Source organism: Caretta caretta, chromosome 10, assembly GCF_965140235.1.
Source record: "Caretta caretta isolate rCarCar2 chromosome 10, rCarCar1.hap1, whole genome shotgun sequence".
NCBI classification, from domain to species: domain Eukaryota; kingdom Metazoa; phylum Chordata; order Testudines; family Cheloniidae; genus Caretta; species Caretta caretta.
Window position 1 is genome coordinate 76,508,409 of NC_134215.1, and position 15,612 is coordinate 76,524,020.

The 15,612-nt window shown below is 38.7% G+C and overlaps 2 protein-coding genes across 2 annotated transcripts in view; one reads left to right on the plus strand and one right to left on the minus strand.

Annotated features, from left to right (window-relative positions):
- Positions 1-8,551, plus strand: part of SYNM (synemin) — a 28,584-nt gene extending 20,033 nt beyond the window's left edge. The window contains exon 4 of the mRNA XM_048867120.2: positions 46-8,551. Coding sequence (XP_048723077.2) covers positions 46-4,181 — 4,136 coding nt within the window. The 3' untranslated portion in view covers positions 4,182-8,551. The remainder of the gene's footprint in view (positions 1-45) is intronic.
- Positions 8,552-10,989: 2,438 nt separating this feature from the next.
- TTC23 (tetratricopeptide repeat domain 23) overlaps positions 10,990-15,612 on the minus strand; it is a 46,592-nt gene continuing 41,969 nt past the window's right edge. The window contains 2 exon segments of the mRNA XM_075132772.1: positions 10,990-11,400; positions 11,797-11,876. Coding sequence (XP_074988873.1) covers positions 11,806-11,876 — 71 coding nt within the window. The 3' untranslated portion in view covers positions 10,990-11,400; positions 11,797-11,805.

Genomic DNA, 15,612 nt, shown 5'->3' on the forward strand with positions numbered 1-15,612 from the left:
ACAAGACGGTATTTTAATTTTTGCTTATCTACACTCTTCTTGCAGGTGTCAGAAATACATCTTATGACTATCCTAATAGTTACTCAGCATACCGAGAAGAAAAGAAAAAGAAAAGCTTTCCGATTATCAAGAGTGCTGACACTAGACATAAAACACCAGTAACGAATATTCGCAGCTCTGCACTTTATTCAACTCAGACAAGGCGTGGTGGACCACGGACAACAGATAGTGGAAAAGTTTTAAGAAAAGATAATCTTAATTCAGAATATCATCCATCAACCACTATTGAAAAGGATGCCACTTATGAAAGAATTATGAAGGACCATAGAGAGTTCAAAACCTTTACTCCTACATACGGTCTTTGGGGAGACACTAAAATTCAGCGAAAAACATTTCCTGAAAGAAAGAGAACAGAAGCCACAACTACTTCGGCAGTTTCTTTTTCAAAAGAATTGACAAGTGTTCAAAGTTCAAACAAGGACCACAAAGTTGACACAAGGTCAGGTGTTTCTGAAAGTACAAGAACAAAACCAGATAATTTTACTAAATTTCCATCTTACAAGCTGAATTCCAATTTTAAACAAACCAAATCCGAACAAGCCCTAGATGACACTCGTACTATATTGAAAGAAAAAACAAAAGGAGACAAACCAGTTAAAGAGGGGGAAAATGGCTTGTTAGAAGAAAAAAATAAGCAACCAGTCAACGAGGAAAGAATTATTGTCCTGGAGAAAAAGGAAATGGATGATAAACCCACTACGGCAGAAAGAAGTGTTAATTTTGGAAAGACTGAGGTTAAACCAGAGCAGAAAACATACATAATGGAAGACATGATTATTAATGATAACAAAAAGATTTTTTCAGGAGTCAGGAGTAAGGAAGATAGCACTGCCAAAGAGGAAAAAAAGGTTACATGGGAAGAACAAACTAGAGTACATAAATCAGCCAGAGAGGGAGAATTTTTTCTCCCTGATGCAAAGATTAAAGAAGATGAATTAACCAAAAGGAATACAAATGTGTTCTTGGAATCAATAAGCAAGGAGGCTGTTGAGATTCCCATCAGTGTTGAAATGTATACTCCAGACAAAATATTGCAGAACAGTAACACAGAAATAACATTTCAAGGCTTTAAAACATCTGTAGGAAGAGAGACAGATGAACGGACAATTAAACCTGTTGAAATTCTCAATGTGAATGTTTCAGAAAAAGAACCCAATTTGGAAGATGAACATGGAATTAGTGACAAAAGTAGCCCTAGAATGGGTACTTTGTCAACCGAAAACATAGCAGAAACTATTGTCGCTGATATTCTTAAAAGTTTTGTTCAGTCTTCTGGTTCAGAAACAACTCCACATACAAAAGTAAACTACCTTGAAAAGAAAAAATATGATGATGAGAAAGAGATGACTGAAATCACAGTACAGTCTCAAGTTCAAGAAGAAATATCGATTTCTGATGAAGTTGATCTTGGAAGTCTATTAAACAAGGAGGGCAAAGTGGTTCTGGAAGACGCTAAGGGAATTCCATCCACAGATGTGATAGAAGATCTAATAAATGTTGGCCTGAAAGGAAGGGACCGTATAGGCAAAGTGTCTGTGAATGTTGAGATTGTTGAGGAGCCACTAGAATCTGCAACTGATGAAAGGAGTGAATTTTCAGCACCATTTGAAGTAGAGGAAGTAGAGGATACCTCACCCAGCATGGAGCGGCATTATGGCGATGAGGGGGAGCAGACCATCACAGCTACAGCTGAAGATTTTAAGAAGAAAAAACTATCCAGTGAGATCCTCACCCATGTGGAAGAAGTAACCGAGGCAGACGACTCAGTTGATGAACAAAGATATTTTGTATCTACTCCAGATGATTACCCTTTGGCTCATGGAAAAGATGAGGACTCAGTGTATGGGCAAATTCACATAGAAGAAGAATCGACTATTAAATATTCTTGGCAAGATGAATTTTTGCAGGGCACACAAAGAAGAAAAGATGATAGCATGAGCTCACCAGAACAAACGTATCAGGTTGTGGGAGAGGAAGCAAGTGCCTATGTTTTAAATGAGGAACGTCCAAAAGGTGAAGCATCACATGCAGAATCCATTGTTATTGAGAAAGAGATTAAAATACCACATGAATTTCAGGCCTCAATAAAGGGGCTTTTATTGAAGGAAACCAGGGACCCTAAACAACAGTTGAAAGAGGCGTTGGAACAACTGGAGGGGAGTCTTCCAGAAAGCGTGAAAGAGGAACTAGCTGCGTTAACGAAAGAAAATCATGCTGACTCCAGTAGCCTGGCAGTTGATATCAAAAAAGTTGAGCAAACTAACGAAGATGGTTTAGTGACGATGGTGGCTGAAGTCAGTCTGTCCCAGACCCTTGACACTGATCAGTTTGATATTGCACAGCTTGGTGGAGTCATCACAAGTGAGATTGAGAAGGTGTCACTGAAGTCCCCAAAACAAGAGGGTTTTGATGAACGTAATGACCCAGATTTGGAAAGATGGACTCATGGTAAAAGCAGTATAGAAACAGACATTTCTCCATCCACTAATAAATCCACTCCTTGGGCTAGCCAAGGGGTTTACAGCTCATCCAGTGTAAGAAGTAATGATGGCATGGAATATCATTCCACTGAACAAGTTATTCATGAAGGTCCAGTTTCAGCAGCTGTAGAATTTGGTAATGCAGAAGAAGTCTCTCAGTCACAGATATCGACTGATATTAACAAATCTTTAAGGCATGTTAGAATAGGTCCAACAGAAATTCGGAGAACTGAGCAGGTCATATACGAAGGGCCCATTTCTGAAACTCTGGAACTTGGTGGTAGGGGAGACCTTGTTCCGACAGAAGGCTCATTGGATATTGGTAGGTCTGTGAAGCTTTTTAAAATGGGTCCTAAGGAAATTCAAACCACTGAAGAAATCATTTATAAAGGGCCTGTAGACGTAGATGAACCTGAAAACCTTGCTCAGCCACAGGTTCCAGCTGATGTTAATAGGTCCATGAGGCATATCACAGTAGGTTCACCGCAAATTACTGAAGATCTCATTTTCAAAGGGCCCACTTCAGATTCTTCAGAGCTCAATATCTCAGGGGATCTCTCTCCTACAGAAGGATCAACGGATACCAACAAATCAGTAAGGCACATTAGATTAAGTCCAAAAGAAATTCATACAGAACAAGTAATATTTGAAGGGCCCATTTCTGGAAATGTGGAGCTCAGTGGCACAGGAGGGCTTTCTCAGACAGGAAGTTCAATAAGGCACATTAAATTAGGACAAAAAGAGATTCATTCCGCTGAGAAAATCACATACGAAGGGCCTCTTTCTGAAACAGCAGAACTTGGCAGTACAGGAGACAGTTCTCACGTGGAGCATAGATCAGATACTAATGCATCTATCAGGCATATTAAATTAGGTCCCAAAGAATTTATGACAACTGAGCAAATCATCTACAAGGGTCCCATTTCTGAACATCTGGAGTTCAGTGAATCGGGAGACCATTTTCATTCAGAAGGGTCAGTAAAGCACATTACATTAGGTCAAAAGGAAATTAAAACTACTGAACAAGTCATATATCAAGGCTCCATTTCTGAATCTCCAGAGATCAGTAGTGCAGGAGGAAGCCTTTCAGAGAGTGAAGGAAACTCAGATATCAATAGATCCATCAGGCTCATTAAATTGAGTCCCACAGAAACTCATACAGAGCAAATCATCTTCAAAGGACCCATTTCTGAAACAATGGGCAATCATTTTCAGACAGAAGGGTCGTCAGAGAGCAGCCAATCTATAAGGCATATTAAATTAGGACCCCAGGAAACATCTTTTACTTTTCAAATGGATGTAACTAATGTGGCGGGAGTGCCTGTGGTGGAAGGGAGAACACAAGCAGCTACAGTCACTGTATCAAATAGGAAGGAGCCTGATGTCAGACAGTCACAGGTTGTGGTTGAAAGTGACCAGAAAGACACTGACGGTGAAAGTACCAAAGAAGCAAGTGTTTTTCCTGATGTTTCCCAGGCTCATGGTGAACAAGTAACAGAGAAGTCAGCATTTGAAAAAAGTGTACAACTGCAAAGACTTGTAGACCAAAGGTCAATGATTTCTGATGAAAAGAAAATTGCACTTGTGTATCTAGACAAAGAAGAAGAGGGGGAAGAAGATAATGATGGAGACTGGTTCTGAAAGGACATTTTAATATAACCTTGCCTATCGGCTTGTTCATCACAGAGATTTTTGACTGCCGTCTTTTTAAAAGGAACTGTCCCACTACTACACCAACATTGGACTGACACATTTTAAATCCAAGCCTCAATATATCCACCTTTCCCCTAATTTGTGAAAGCTCTTTAAGGGAGGGCTCCCTCTATTGCAAATTCTTTTTTCACCAAACCTTTTTTCTTCAAGTTTCTTCAGTCTCCAAGACAGGAAGTTTCTTCTGGAGATTTTTCAGGATCTTTTTTTTTTTTTTTTTTTTAATTTTTATATTGAGCTAATCCACAAGTGAGAGTCTGAACTGGATTTTTCTATCAACTTTTGAACACTGTGTTGTACTGGGATACTTAAAGAATTCAGCACTTCTGTTTAGATTTCAAAGTATTAACCACAGGCAAAATGAGTCACAGTAACTCTATTGGAAGAGTATTAGAATAAGGCATACAGGCAATTGATTTTTAAGTTTCATTTTCATGTGCTCATGTACAATAGTAAAATCTTAGGAAAAATTAAACCATTACAACTATGAAGTAAAACTCTTTCTAAGCAAACCATGCATAGCAAAAATTTATGGTAACCTTTGTCACCTTTATAGTTAGAACCAGACACAATAAAGCAAAGCAGTAAGACTACATCAGTCATATTGTTTTCAGGAAAATGTTTGGTTTGCCTTTACAAAGCATAATATTTTTAGAGAGAATCAGTAGGCAAATGGATAAAAACCATAGGCTAAATCCTAGTTACAATGAAATCAGTGGTAAAATCCCTCCAACTTCAATGACTCTACATCGTGATATGTGAAATGACTAGTCTCAGTATATAGTACTGTTCTGATGTTAGGTATTGCAAGTACCTAAGGAGAGTGGGATGGCATATACCATACGGTATAATGCCTACGCACAATGGGATTAGCTCAAGTGTGGTTCTTCTCTGACAAGTGACTGAAAAAATGGCATTTTTTTTCTAACTGTATATTCAACCTAGGACCTGAAAGTCACTCGTCACGGTTCTTTCTGACTTCTTATCACCAGTAATAGATTTTCTTGGGCCACACTCTGCCTTCAGTTACAGCACTTGAAATGCCATTGATTTTACTGGGTTTGCTCAAGTGTGTAACTGAGGAGCATATTTCAGTCCTGCAAGTAGAAGTGAGTTAATTATTTGGGAGCTCAATCAAGAATAGAATCCAGCTCATTCTCTGGTAGTTGTACTACCTCTGCAGTGCTAACAGGAGCAAAAAGAGTAACAAAAATTTATTGTTGACACTCAAATAAGAAGATCTGACTCTGGGTTTGCCTACTCAGCAAAAGCTGGGCAAGGGCTAACCTTGAGCTAGCTTGAATCCCGCTAGCCTGTTAACATAACAGTAATGAAGACCGTGCAGCGTGGGCTTCAGTGCGGACTCGCAAGCTGAGTACCTACCCAGGGTCTCTGCCGAACTTGTAGTACCTGAGCTGAAGCCCGTGCTGCACTCTCTTGGCTGCTGTTGTTACCTGTGCTAGCTGGATTTAAGCTAGCTCGGTAGGCTAGACCACGCACAGCTTTTGTTGTAGACACACCTCTGAATATACACAGAGAGTCAGATATACTGTACAGGGTAAGAAGCTGCCATTTTTATACAGACATGCTCTGAAAGTAGAACCACATGTTCAACCCAGACAGCCCTATTGTGCCAGACTATTACCCTTTAACCTTGAATTCCTTTCTTGTGGTTTGGTTTTGGTCACAAGCGCAATGTTACTTAAACATAGTTTGTGTGCGTTTAACGCAAATTACAATCCAACTAAATTATTTTATTGTGGTGTGGCCTTCATTAACTTCTCAGTTTCTTTCGTATCAGTAGAAGTTAGATTTTTTTTTATAAAAACTGACTACTACTTTGCAGTACTGACTTAAATGTGAAGTGGGGATAGATGACGTATAGTTTAACATCTTAACCTATTTTTCATATGAGACAAACTCGTGTATTAGGATCTGCCTTCATTACCAAGATTGAGACTCTACCAGGTATCTTCAAGTAGTTATCAGCATTTCAAGGTTTAAATATAGGGCTTTTTCTGCACTGCAAAATTTTGTATCTGTTTTCCAGCACTGATGCGGTTACAATGGTGTAAATGCAGTGTCTTCAGCACTGTGTGTTCTGAGATTGTTCTCTGAGCTGGAAGAGAGGGAGCAGTGGCCCTAGTGCTGGAAACAAATACGATGTCGAGCAGTGCAGACGCATCCAAGGTGTGCATGCCACATTTATTTTATCTTCTTAATCACATAAGATATATTTGTCAGAATTATTCATATATGCTTCTGTAAAACATACTTTTGCTACCATTGACAGATGAGGGGCTCATGAATGATTACAGCTCAAAGAAGAGCTTAAAATTCCATTGCCTTAGTCTATCCTCTCTGGAACAGGGTTTAAAAAAAAATCTAAAAAAAAAAATGCATTTTTAGATTTTAAAAAATTCCTATATGGGAGTTAGGCAAAAATTTTCAAACATGGTTGCTCAGTTAGACATGTAATTTCATATTTTGATAGAATTTTATTAAAATATTTACTTAAACATAATTTAGGTATCTAATTTTAGGCACACAGGTTTGAAAAGTATCAGCTTTAGTTTTCTGCATATTTGGTTTGAAGTTGAAACTTAAAAAAAAGCTCTCTTAAAATAGACATAAGGATAGCTGCAGAATATGTATTCTCCTGCCACAAATAAGAGGGCCAATAATATCAACCCGATTTATTGATGCCTCGTGGAAACCTTTGAGACCTATTTTCTTTCGAAACAATTCTACTGACGCTAGATTGTATTTATCTTCCATTGTTCAGAGAATTAGGACATCAAGTGAAGGACAAACCGGCAAGGAGTAAATGAATTATAAGTTCCTGTTTTATACAGATGTCCATAGTACTGAAGGAGAAGAAAAAAGAGACCATATCAGTATTGTTTCTAAATAAAATGTTTGCAAGGAGGCACCAGCTGCTCTTTAAAATGTCCTTTAACAGCACTGACCTACTGCATCTGATAAGTTATACTGAAATGTATTTATGTTGTTGGTTGCTTTAGTTGTTTGGAGAGGAAAAGGTTTGTTCCATAAATGTAAGTGCTTTAATTCTAGATTGAATCAGAATTTTAATCTGCTGCTTGAAGAGTTTAGGTTTGTCACAATGAATTGGAAAAGCACAGTAACATAAAGTCATTCCAATGGATGAGTCCCCTCAAGCCCCCTGAAAACTAGGAGGTTTAATGAAAGAAGGATATAAGCCTTGAAGAAGACTGTGTAAGCAGCATATTCTCCCTTTGAATCCCATTAACACGAGCCTTATGTCATCACCTTCAGTGTTACTGAAAACTGGGAAAGAGCCACAGATCTATTTTATTTTTTGCATGACAACCACCTTTGGGTAATGACTCTTTCAGGAAACAAAGAGGTAGTGACTTGGGCCCTGTTGTTGCAATTTGATCTGTGCAGATTCCACCTCCATCTGGATGTGTTAGCACAGTGGTTTTCAGCCTGTGGTCTATGGACCCCTGGAGGGCTGCAGACTGTCTAAGAGGTCCATGAAAAGGTGTTATCATAGAACAGTGGTTTTTAACCTGGGGTCTGCAGACTATGTCAAAGATTTCCAAAGGGATCCGCACCTCCATTCAAAATTTTTCAGTTGTGAACCCCTAAAAAAGTTGAAAACTGCGGTGGTAACAGAATCCAGGCCTTAGTTGACATGCTTCTATTCCTAGCCAGAGCAAATATAACCTATTCCTCTGCGGGGTTTTTTTTTTTGTTCTGTTTTGTTTTTTAAAATACTGACACATGCCCTATTTAACAGCTTTGTGTGTAATTACTTTATTGATAGCATGGAGCTGGCAGGATTGATAACATGGCCTCAATCAGCACACAGTGTTGAAGCTTACTCATAGAAACTTTGCCATTTTTTTTTCACTAAATACAAATAAGGTAATTGCTGCATTTGAATTTAACAAATAGAATTTTGTTAAAATGTAACTACTAGTTTTATTCAATAGGAGTTTGTATCTATATGCTTGAGGTAGTTTACCTCAGAAGTGGGGGACTATATTAATCTTTAAACGTGCACTTTTGGATTTGAAAGCAAATAAAATGGGAGTATACAGGTGTAAGAAGAGAGATATATGAGAGAGCTACAGCTCTGTACAGATTGATGTTTTAAAAGACTGTAGACATGTTGAAGCAGGGTTTGTTGATGTCAGCTATGAGACTTTGCAGGCAGCTTGTGGTATGGTCATTTACGATGCAGTCTGCGTTGCTGTTGTGGTTTCATGATTTTTGCACTTTTTTCACATTCAGTATTAAACAATGAAAAAGAATGTGTATATGCTTCTTTCTCCTCCTTCCCCCCTGGTTGGTATTGATAAGTCCCCATTAGCAAAGGAAAAAGAAATCAGTTTTCATGCCTCATGCTTTGAGGTCTCTTTGTACGTTCAGATCCATGAGCCCCTTTCAGTTCAAAGAACACATGCTTTCATTCCAGAGTATGAAGTGCCTGTGTCACTATGGTGGCAGGGACGGAGTAAAAACATAGCAACCAGTTATTCCTGGACTCATCTAACCAGCATGATTGGAGTGGCTGAGGTGCCTTCTTAGCAGCTGGCTGCAGAAGGCGCAGGGCATTTATAAACCCGAAGTAGTTGGAGTGTACAGGAGAACCATAGTTTTCCTGCTGCTCTAAGATTTGGCTGAATTATGCCATTCTGTCATGGGGTCTGCTCATGGCTAGTGCACCTCCTCCTGGTTGCTCTGAGGACTAGCTGATTCCAGATCTGGCACCTCCTTTCTGCCTCTCGCTGCACACCCTGCCTTTCTTCCTGGATCTCAGCAAGGCAAGATGCTCTGTGCTTGTGGTTTAGCCCTCTGGCCAAGTCACATGTGTCCTCCCTTCTGGGGTATCAAAGTCCCTTCTTACGAATGGACTCAGGCAGTCTTCCCATTCACGGCCCAGCTAGTGCTATTCCCCCAGCGGCTGAAGGAGAACCTGAGTCTTCCCCTTTACTCCAGGTTCCAGCTCAGGGACCTAATCAACAGCCAAGGTCTGGTCCATTCTGGACCTTCCTGCCTTTTGCCTGAGCCTTTCCTAACATTCTGGCTTTGCCAGCCCCAAAACTTCCTTCTCCCAGGGAATAACTGTAGGCTGTTTTGGCTCCATAGCCCCCAAACACACCTTTCTTCACCTAGGGAGTGGCTGCAGACTGCTCCCTGTTGTCAATTTACTTTATAAATCCAGCCCAGCTTGTTCCTCCCTAGTTGGGCTCCCTCACTGTTTAGAGAGGGGATTACATAGGCCGTCTGATTCCCTTCAGCTGTGGCCTCTCTGGTTAACTCCCCCCCTTCTTAGCCTCCATTAACTCCTTCAGGGCAAGGGTAGGGTGAACACCACATCACACATTCCTTAACTTTGATCTTTCAACTATGGCAAGGAAAGCCCTGTTGCACTTGCTTGGACCTTAAAGGGGAGGGACATTCATAGTACCTCAGTTTCACGATAAAGCTTTTTTCTTAACAGCCACAAACCTGGCGCACACAGGTAAAATGTCAGACACTTACCTAATGTATGGATGTTTCTGGAGTTTTCTACTTGCTAAAGAAAATGTGGAGTGGTCATTTATTACATGAAGGAGGAAAGCTTTATCTAGAGACACCAGCCAGCTTCACTGAGTCTAAGGTAAGAAAAATATAAAGCTCTTCAGTTTTTGCAAAAGAATAGAATTGGTGGTTTCTGGTAAATGGTGACATGGAAGTGGTCGAATGGTCTCACTGAAACCAAAGACTCAGACCAGAAGTATGTTTTCAGCCTTCATTTTATAATTAAGAGACATTATTCCCTAAACTGCTAATTGAGGTTTTAGTCTCCCCTTCTGAGTGACTCTCCCTAACGGTACTGTGAATCAGAACTGAAACCCTATGAATAGTAAGGAGATGGCCATCATTTTGGGTTGTTTTTTCAGCACATCATTTAAGATCTTCTTAATTCCTAGATTTAACATGGTTGTCAGCTATGCTAACATCAAATGATTCCATGGAAACTCCTCTTTCCGCGAAGTACTGAACTCTTGAAAATAACATCTGACCCAGAGATACACACATCTTTATATCCAAAATTCTTTTTAAATGGTCCTAAAGTTACCAGGGATGAACCTGTATTCTTCCTGCAGCATAAAAATCCCTATAGATAAATATGAGCTTAATCTTTAAATGATGTGCTCTGCAATTATTCATGCATGTTCATTGTGTAGCTGACCCTATTGATTCAGTTTTTCCCGTCCAAATTGTGCTATGGGTAGCAGCGGCTGGTACTTTGCAGCCTGAAATCAAGCACATTTCAGGTATGCCATACCTTTTGCCAACAGTGGAGGAAAAGTCCTGAGATCAAATGAACCCTAGATGTTCTTCACATGGCAGAACTTGCTTAAAGTTACATATATCTGATACAAAAGGGAGACTTCTTTAAAAACAAACAAAAAAAAATACCCCACCCTACTGTCAGCTCTTTTTTGGAGGGGGATCGGGGGGATTTTTATTTTCCTAACTCATACCCTATTGTGTTAAACAAAAAAAAGATTAACAGTGTTTGCTCAATGCAGTTAATGGTGCTTGGCTATCAAGGTAATAGGGTGCCTTTATGAATATATTAAAGAGAAAAATTAAAATCCAGATTTGTTCAAGAAGCTAGTAAGTGTGCAGTACAGAAACAGCAATACCTGCCTGAATCTTATTTTTATTTAAATTTATTATTTTATTACTGTGGCAGTTTTGCATTTCCAAACAGGGAAAAAAAATTTCTTTCACAAGAGAGAAAACTGAAGAGGCTGTCATTATATAATCTTAAAACGCTATGATCCAAGAGTATAAACATTAAAAATGGCATTCGCCTGTATTAATTTTTTTCCTGTATCCATTAAGGTAAGCAATCTATCCTCATGAAAGTTGGCTTTACATTCAGTATTTAATCCAATGATGGATTTCAGTTCTGCTTGACGGATACTTGCAGATACAGGTTCAGTCTTCAGATGTAAACATGAAAAACCTTCATATATATATATATATATATATATATATATAGGCTTTGGGTCTTCCCACTATGGAGTACTGTTGCACAATAGCACAGAATGGTGGTCATTTTTTATCTAATCTTCTCTGTTTTGCTGCTACATCTGGGGCCCTGAAAAAAAGGAAGGGTGTTGTAAATCATAGGTCATTGTCAAGTTCCACTATTCATCACTTAATTTACAAGGTGAAAGGGAATCTACCCTCGGCTGAAGTTCATTTCGTGCTCTGATTAATCTAGGTGGTGGTGGTGGTGATGGCACGTTTCAAAATCTCTGTAGGCCGTGGTTTGATCACTGATGTGGAAGTCTGAAGAGTTATCCTTAAACTAGAGTGTTATATTCAACAAACTGTTGCTCTATGAACTTTCCAACAATTGGGGTCATCTTTCTTTTCCATCAGATATTTCTGTGACCTCTACGGCCCAAATATCTCTGGGACGTGCAGGGGAACGCAGAATGTAACAGCATATAAAAGGAAGATCAGCCAAGAAGACTGCAAACTCACTCACTTTGACAAGTCAATGGCCTCCTGGGTTGCTATAGTCCTTTTGTTGTTGGTGCCGTATAAGAGGGTCTGTAGGTACAGGCACTGCAATACATAATTTAATAAGATACGTAATACCACTCGTTACCATTGGAGTATACAGAATCTGATCCAAAATATTTTGATAAAAAAAGCCAAGCTAGGAAAAACAAACAGATCTATTTATACAAATAAAGATAGATATCTTAAAGAAAATTGTAATCATACTACAAAATAATTAGCTCTCAAATTAAATAAGAACAAGACTAACTTGTCATATCCCTGGGTTTCATAAAGCCACTCCCACCGGAGCTGTGAATTGACGGAGTGTGGTGAAGATAATTATTTATATTTGCTATTGGATTACTAGGCACGAACTTATTTTTATGATTGCATAAGTTCTGATTGTATAGTCATATAGGGGTGTAATAGAGGTATTTATTAAGCTAACGATGAAAATACAGTCCACGTTCACCTTACAGAAAACCACTTGCATGTGGTTTAGTGGAGAATTTAGCTTAGGGTTTGTGTTGCATTCTGTTCCTGGGAAAGCAAATTGTTCTTATGGCAAAGTCTTACATAATTTAACAGGAGTGAAACTAATAGGGATCGACAGCAATTACTCTGCTCTAAAATCCTAAAGAGTTTCCAGCCCAAACCAGGAACCATAGACTAAAATTTCAAAATAATCTTAAACTGCTTTGTACCTAAAAATAAAAATTGCGTTTGGTTTGCATGGTGGAGGGAAGGTTCTGGCTGGTTTTTATTTATTCTGTTCATTTGGTGCATCTCTAATTTGTATACAGTAATCTGAACTCATGCTGTCATTGAATTAGCCCTTGGAAATATTAAAAAATGAATTTTAAAAATGTGCACTGGAAGTTCAAATAGCTGTTTCCTTGCAGAACAGTGAGGGGAAAAAACAACTTTCTCACAAGAAATATGATTATTTATATAATCTGGTGGTACCCACCACGTGCTAGGTGCTGTACAAACGCACAAGATAGACTGGTCCATGTGCCAAAGAGCTTACCATTTTTGTTTTGTCCTTTTAGGCAGAAGACAGAGGATCAGAGAAACAGGTATTTCCTGGTAACAGCAAGCTTTAATAACACAACTGTTTTGTGTTTTTAATAAGACACTGTCCAAAATTACCCTTAAAGTCTGTTGTTGTCAGCTAGCTAGTTACAAGCTGAAGTGGGTCTTCAGATATCCTGTTTTAAAGACCAATGATACTTCATACAAGAATAGATCTTGTTCCCTCAGTGGAAGGAAATCCGAATGCTTTCAACCAGCTCTAAAGGTCAAGGTTTAATTTTAAATGCATCATATTTTTTTAAAAAAAGGAGTTACAAGGCCCTAACCTTCAAGTGGAGATCACAGAGAGAACACTGCAAGCGTGATCTTATGTTAACCGAATAACTGTAGCACAACCGTGTTGTTTTTATTTTAATCATCCCCCGATCTAATTAATGTTTGAGAAACAGTCTGGACTAGAGTAAGAAAAAAAAATCAGTACTATAAAAATAAATATCACAGGAAGTCTGGGAACATAGAATCATAGAATATCAGGGTTGGAAGGGACCTCAGGAGGTCATCTAGTCCAACCCCCTGCTCAAAAGCTGGACCCATCCCCAATTAAATCATCCCAGCCAGGGCTTTGTCAAGCCTGACCTTAAAAACTTCTAAGGAAGGAGATTCCACCACATACATCTACTCACACAGCTGGTAACAGGGAATGTTTCTTCACTAATAAAATTAGCTGAAACACAGCTAAAGTGAGATGTTTTTAAAAGTTGAAGACCTCAGTATGTCGGATAGGAAAGACTGAAACAGACACTTAGATCCTTCCCTCCCCACCCACAGCTATGCCATTGGCTACAGGAATGTGGCATTAGTTACAAACACAGAACACATAATGAAGTAAGGTTAATAAAAATAGCAGTGACCTATAATAACTACCTTAAAGATGTGGAACACTTTCGGCACTGAGAAGCGTCATGGTAAAAGACACATATGATACCAACAGATTGTTTCAAACTATTGACATGGTAACTGTTTTTGGATTCAGCAGCCTAAAGCTGGTATTTCACTCAGTGAAGTTAGCACAATTTGTCAAAGACTTGGAATTAAAGGGAAATGGTCAACTTAAAAATTATACTTCTGTCTGCACTGTATTTCCTTCATCTCAGATAAAGTATACTAAAGGACACTATGCCATAACACTATGCTGTAAATTGATGTATTGTGGGCACACATTCTACATTAAATATGATGAGAGCAAGTCCAAATAGTCATCTAAAAAGTCACAAATATTGGTCTTTACCAGTGTAATTTTTATAAATTTTCTGAGCTGAGAAACAATTAAACTTTATGGGTCCCTATAGCTTTTCTAAAGAGCTCTTCTCACTACACAATATAGCCAATTTGGTTATTTAGCCCGTGCTTGTGTGAGCTCAACAGGATATATTCTATTTAATATAGAATATGCATAGGAATAGTTTTTGTTCCTGTCATCAGTCAGTAGTATGAAATTCTTATTTGTATATACAATAAATAAGTTGATGAATTTTACTGTAAATGGTGATTTATTAATTGGGTTGGTCTAAGATTTAAAGTATGATGCCTTGAAATAAATTCTTAGACTACATCTGACTTTATTAGACTCCATGGATTATTAGCAAGTCTTACACAACATGCAAAAAATTGTTTAGAGCTGTATTTGCCTTAAAGTGAAAAAGGGACTTTATGATACAAAAATGTCAGACTCTCTCCTGTCAGCTGAAGTTCTACAGAGCCCTTCTATATTTCTCAATTGAGGCTAGCTCCTTAAACCGATTATTGAATAATGTTACGTTGTACTACATAATATAATCTCACCTTCTGATTTGTTTTTATACCCATGTACCAGACAGACCACTCAGCACAGGGAAAGCTACATCTGGAAAAGCTTCTGTTTTAAATGGACTCCATGTAGTTAAGCTGGGAACTCTGTGGCTGCAGCTGCTGTTGTGATACAAACAGCAGAACACAGAAGGCGCAGTTAAAGTAGCCTGCAACAACAGGCCCCACTAAGAAGCTGCTGGCCTCACACATTCCAAATACTAAATTGGGCAATTGCAAAGGTTCAGACTTAACTGTAGATTATTTTTGTTGTGAGTTGTCGCTGTACCAGAATGGGGTCGTAACTATATCCTGCGTGTTGTCTGCTAGCCACTCTATAGTACCTTTTTTGATTAAAGATTAAAAAAGATACACAGAAAGAATGCAGAATAAATTATAAGGGAGTTGGCACAGACTAGTAGCTAAAATAGAGGATAGAATGTAAGGAGACTTTTGGGCAAATCACTCATCTTTGTCAGTTTCTCCACCTGTAAAATGGAGGGGAAAGTACATAACTACCTTTGTAAGTTGCTTTGAGATCCTCTGATGAGTCACTTTATAAGTGCAAAGTATTATTATCTAAAACCAGCCTTCAGTTCTTGTTTCTTGAGAGGAATTTAACAGATTTCCACCTTTTAAGCCTTTGGACCTAATTTTCAGAAAGTTGAGGCCGATGGTAGGTGCCCATTTGTGCATCTACTCCGTGCAAAGTTACAGAAATTGCATGCAATAATGACAGGTTTCAGAGTAGCAGCCGTGTTAGTCTGTATTTGCAAGAAGAAAAGGAGTACTTGTGGCACCTTAGAGACTAACCAATTTATTTGAGCATAAGCTTTCGTGAGCTACAGCTCACTTCATCGGATGCATTCCGATGTAGCTCACGAAAGCTTATGCTCAAATAAATTGGTTAGTCTCTAAG